The sequence below is a fragment of the Sinocyclocheilus grahami genome, unplaced genomic scaffold (genome assembly GCF_001515645.1).
Source record: "Sinocyclocheilus grahami isolate Dianchi unplaced genomic scaffold, SAMN03320097.WGS_v1.1 scaffold470.1, whole genome shotgun sequence".
In the NCBI taxonomy this organism is placed as follows: Eukaryota; Metazoa; Chordata; class Actinopteri; order Cypriniformes; family Cyprinidae; genus Sinocyclocheilus; species Sinocyclocheilus grahami.
In genome coordinates this window covers 764,433-770,080 of record NW_015505649.1, presented here as the reverse complement: position 1 = coordinate 770,080, position 5,648 = coordinate 764,433, and the positions used below count along the sequence as shown (strand labels likewise).

General features: G+C 42.1%; 1 protein-coding gene across 1 annotated transcript; it reads left to right on the top strand.

Annotated features, from left to right (window-relative positions):
* The first annotated feature begins 2,444 nt into the window (after window positions 1–2,444).
* On the top strand, window positions 2,445–4,708 carry LOC107553330 (cytoplasmic polyadenylation element-binding protein 4-like). Its single transcript, XM_016235526.1, has 3 exons — window positions 2,445–2,509; window positions 3,286–4,466; window positions 4,676–4,708. Exons 2-3 carry the CDS (start codon window positions 3,348–3,350, stop codon window positions 4,706–4,708), a joined length of 1,152 nt encoding a protein of 383 aa, XP_016091012.1. The 5' UTR covers window positions 2,445–2,509; window positions 3,286–3,347.
* Window positions 4,709–5,648: the final 940 nt, after the last annotated feature.

The following is a 5,648-nucleotide window of genomic DNA, read 5'->3' as shown; positions in this document are numbered from 1 at the left end:
TTGTTCATCCTCTTGTGCTGTGACTCTCCTCTCTGCTGCCAGGCCAAAGCAGAAGTTCTCACATGGCCAAAGCCCTTAGTCACATGGCCTGGGCATGTGCCACATAGCACTAGCAGTCAATGCGCAGCAACACTAAAGCTTTTCCCCTTTAACACAGATAAAGGACAGTTTAAAAAAGAACAGGAGAGAGATGGAGACCTAAGGCCAAGAGCTTGAAGATTTTAATTGAAACCAAGAACCTGAAAAAGGACTGCAGGGGAATCGATGTGAGAAACTGAGGAAGGTCAAAGGAAGAGAGAGAGAGAGAGAGAGAGAGAGAGAGAGAGAGAGGCAGAGCCTCACTGCCACACTGGCTGCAGCTGAATTGCACGGTCATCTTCCCAGCTGCCCCTGTACATACATTGACATCAGCTTAGCTTTAAGCCACACATCAGGAAAAACAGAGAGGGAGGGAGAGGGAAGATTGTGTGTGTATAGATGTGTATGTTTTGTTAGTGTAACACTGCAGGAACAAGAGGGAGGGGTCCTTTCCCAGCTGTTGCAGCGTTTGCACATGGTTTATGACACTGCAGTAAGCGTAGCTCAATCCCTCTTCTAACACTGCTCACCGTTCATGGGCCTAAAATGTGGCAGTGATCTGCTGAGGGTCAAAAGAGAACTTTGGAAATTGGGTTGAAGAATGCAGTCAGGCTTCTGATTTATATGCTTTAATATAAAGACGGATCTTACTTTCTTCTACCAAGCACAGCTCATTTTTGCAGCTCAAAGCTAGAATTTGATAAACATTCTTGATTGGTGAAATCATGCCGTTCACATCTTTCACCTTGAGGGCTACTGCATAATACAGCGTGCTATTCTCTGCAGCCTACATTTCAAACAGCAGCATCAGTCATACTGTTGCCATGGTGAGATATGAATTGCTTTATTTAAAAAACATCCACGCTGGCAAGCATTGAGATACACAACATTACAATAGCAGCTGAAGGACGTGTAAATTGGTCGTTTTTGTGGCATCTTAAGCTTGCAAATCTTTTGAATTTTTGTCAAAGCTAAAATTGAGGTCACATCGTTTTCTTCAATCCTTGAACAGCATGTGAAATAACGCAAAACAACTGATTGCATCACCTGCGGTGATGTCTAGCACGCAACTACAGCGCAGATGTGTCTGACGGAACAACATTGTGAAGATAGCTGTCTTTTAATCCTCTGAGCAGCACATGTCCTTCTGCAAGATGACCTTGTGCGCGGTATCTTGTGACAGACCCACAGACAGACTAATGAAAGGAAAGACCACAAATGGTTATTCAGGTCCCAGCTCTGCCTGGTTTCTGGGAAACAGAAAGTGAGTGATGTCAATGATGGATGCATTTTAAACACAGCTGATTCATTTGTGGCTGTTTTGATTTGCATCTTTAAATACACGGCATAAAAGCCTTGCATGCAAGAGCAATTATTATATTCTTAGACTAATTGCAATGTTATTGTTTAATTTATGAAAACTGTATGCTATCTGAAATGTTTTGTATATTAACATTTCACATGCAAGTACGCTAAGGCTGCACAGACGTGGTTAAATTTGGACAAAGCATGTAATGCTGATTTGATCTATTCCCATTTCAGCAGACAGACCAAATGTGTCAGTTCTCCTGCAGATAAATCATTAGTCAGCGTACAACAAACTATACTATGTATAAAATGCAGTGGATGTCAAACAGTAGAAAAATGGATTGATTTTGATCTGGTCTAGGCATGAAGAGTCAAGCGCTAAAACTCGATTACAGGCTGAAAATAGTAGCAGCTTACTTTAATGGGACTGCAGGCTGCAGTGAGCACTAGAGCGGGCCTACTGAAGGCATCCCCGAGACTCCAAACCCATCATTAAAAAGATATAGACTGTGTCTGCCCATAAGCAAAAGCAATGTGCAGACTAAAAAACAAGGCTGAAATCTGTGGACCATCATCAGATATTTCTCTTTAAAACATGATAGAAAATGTAGATTTTTCATAATGTCAGTCGAAGCTTCATGTTCTTACAAACATCTCATTATTCTTTCTCAACTGGTTTTTCTATATAGACCTATACCAATGTGGCAACACATATAGGATAAGAATTACAAAGAAGCTGCTTGTTTATTTATAAACTACACATGTAGATTCATTACAAGCATTTCATTTTTGTTATATATTTTATTGTTTAAAGGAATTTGATAAATGTCTAAGAGTGGAGCGAAGACAGCAAATATTTAAACATTTCAAAACCGGTCGTATAAGGTATTTACATTCTGGGCAGGTACAGCCACCCTTCTCTGTGTGACAGAAAGTAACTGGATGAGAAAGAGGTGTGGCTGCGATTCTCTTGTCCAATCAAATGCCGCGTAGCCTCGAACCTGGGCGGAGATTGTACTATACAAGGGCGGGGTTAAAGACGGAAGTTCAACCGGATTGGTCGGTCGATTGCAACGCTCACAAACCATGGTCATCCTGCAGCCTGTCCTTGCGACTTGGAAACGTAAGAAAACCTGTGTCATTCTCAGTGTAGATTCTGAAAATTAACATCCAAACTGTGTCAAGCGTATGTTATTGTCCGACGATGATGCGTGATCGTTTTCAATCGCTGTCTTGATTATAACGCCAATCATTAAGCAACCAGAACACGAGCGCTGTCGTTTGCACCGTGCGATCTGATATAATCTAGCGTTGCATGCGAAGCAAATGTATCCGAGATCCACCGAGTAGCGTTCGGCATCACAGCAGTAGGATTTAATCGACGCGTCAATGTAGATTTGAGGATTTACAAAGTAAAATTCGGACCGAAGGGGACACTTCCCCTATTGCACATAGACTGAAACGCCATCAGCATTTTCCTGTATTGAAATGGTTGAGAGCGAGAGAGGAGGTCATTGCTGAAATAAGGAAGAACGCCGGTAGGTCAATTGCATTTTCTTGAAACATTTGCGATGACAATGCTTTGGAAATGCGTGCGTGAAAGTCTTATTAGATAAGGTGGCCTGTGTCATGATGACTTGTGATATGTTAAAACACGACCCTGTTTGTGCTTCGATGAAATCAACGGTGCACTGCCTACGGCGTTTCTCATTGCACCGTATTGTCCTCTTGATTTCATTCAGATTGAGAGCAAAGTGCGTGCATCCATGGTCGAACCGTTTAATGTGCATGATTGCAATGGGTGCGAGTCTAAAAATGAACAGAGAATGCCTAATGGTTGGATGATTTGATTCATTAGCTGTTTAGTATTGTGAATATTTTCCATCTTTCTCACACAAGGGTATTAAGAGAAACTGAGGGAATTACACACAAGTGAAGATCTACTCGATTAGGCTACATAAATGGGGGATTACGGCTTTCTGGTTAAAAACAATGCTGCAAATAAATCCCTTTTTCCGGTAAGAATTCATCCACACCTGCAGCATCCGGTTCAACACCAGACAGCACCTCCAAGCCCCCCGGCTTTCATCGGCAACAACAACACTACCAATGGTGGAAGTGTTGGGTCTGCTTGGGTTTTCCCAGCTGTGACGACCCACTCTAACATGCAAGATGATCTTTTGGAGTCCGAGACGTCCAAGGCTCTGCAGCCTCAACAAGAGAGTCAAGAAGGACAAGACAAGCAGACGCTCTCTCCGCCAGGTCACCAGGAAGCACCAGGAATCATATCCGAGTTGGACAACACCATGCCAGAGGAGAACCAGCTGGAGAAAGGGACCATGGAGAACGCTAACGGAAAAGAGGCGCTGCGGCTTGAATCTCCAGTGTTGTCAGGGTTTGACTATCAGGAGACGTCTGGTATTGGTACTTTAGCACAGTCTAGTAGCTCTTCTTCGTCGTCCCTTACTGGCTTCAGCAGCTGGTCCACTGCTATACCCCCCAACCCTTCCACCTTGATCGAAGAGGTTGGCTTTTTCAATCAGGCTGCTACTACTAACAATGCTCCTCCTCCGCTGCTATTTCAAAGTTTCTCTCATCACACCAGTACAGGATTTGGGGGGAACTTCTCCCACCAGATAGGGCCTCTATCTCAGCACCATCCATCTCCTCATCCCCACTTCCAGCATCCTCATAATCAGCACCGCAGGTCCTCAGCCAGCCCACATCCACCTCCCTTCTCCCACCGCAGTGCTGCTTTCAACCAGATGCCCCATTTGGGGAATAACCTAAGCAAGCCTGTTTCCCCTTGGGGTAGCTATCAGAGCCCCTCGTCCACCCCATCTTCTACTTCATGGAGCCCAGGTGGAGGGTATGGAGGCTGGGGAAGCTCTCAGGGACGGGAGTATCGCCGAGGGCTGAACGGAGGGGTCAATCCCCTTAACTCGATCTCTCCTTTAAAGAAGTCTTTCCCAAATAACCAGACTCCAACTCCGAAGTATCCCCGCAACAACTCTGGCTTCAACACTAAACCCTGGATGGAGGATACCATAAACCGCAACGATAGCATCTTTCCATTTCAGGTAACTAAAACTCAATCTCCCCTAATTATCAGCTATTGATGTTTTTAATAGAGGGACATATTGTTTAGAGGTAATATGGTTGCAGAGATGTGTGTGTGTGTATTCGGGATGAGATGAAAACAAATCTAGCATTTTTTCTTTCTGCATTTTCTCCCTTTGGCCTTACCTAATCTGATAGTGACAAAGCGCTCATGTGGCATGTTTGTTAGGTAATTGTGATGGATCAAAGCTCAGTTGAGTAATGCGGTGCTGTTGCTCCACTTTTGCAAGCTGTGAATGTCGCCAATATAAAAAGACTTGGATGAGTGAGTCAAAATCAGGGGATGTCACAAGCACAGGCAACAGGAGGGGAACTGGAAAGTCTGATACTCTGATATAACCACTTATGTCAACACAATAATCAGTTATTCCAGATATTAACATTTACAAATACTAGGGACATTTCCAAATTTAGTCAAAGAACTATTCTTATTACTTCCGTATCTATCATAGATTTAATAACTGTTTAAGACCAACAGATGATTTGATAAACAGAATCTTGTGATTTGAATTTGACTACTTTTAGAACATAATTGCTTATCTAGCAATTATTTGTAGTACCGTACTGACCCGAATATAAGACGATATTTTTTTTCTTGGAAATACATCTGAAAAAACGCGGTCGTCTTATATTCAGGATCTAGACTTTGACATGTCAATAATACGCATAAAACGAGTGTGCCATGAAATCTGTAATGTAATGCGTGTTGTAAAGATCGCGAGTAAAAGAAAAAGAAAAGCTTACAGCTGCATGAGTCGTGACTGTCACTTTAGCCTGATGGGACCAAACTCTCTTTGTGATTTTAAAACGTAAGACAGTACCCAGATTTGAAGACTACAGTAAGATTTAACTTCTACTGTTAATAAGATTTTGGTAGGCTACTATTAGATGGATAGCCTAAATGTCCTAATTCAGATGAGCTACCTGTTTTTTTTAATGGTATATCAAAAAGTGTATATATTTTTTTTATGTGATTGTTGGTACATTTTACCAGTTTTTACCATACTTTCAAAACTAAAATTAAAATAAGAAACATATGCAATATAAAAATAATTGACGACAAAATGTGTTTTACTGAGAAAAAAACAAGATTTGGTTTTTAAAAAGCCTTTAAAAAGGTACATCTGGAAAAAGGGGGGGTC

Coding starts and splice junctions, on each gene's coding strand:
- LOC107553330 (XM_016235526.1), top strand. CDS start 3,348: ATGGGGGATTACGGCTTTCTGGTTAAAAACAATGCTGCAAATAAATCC. Junction 4,467..4,675: donor ATAGCATCTTTCCATTTCAG/GTAACTAAAACT, acceptor CATGTTTGTTAG/GTAATTGTGATGGATCAAAG.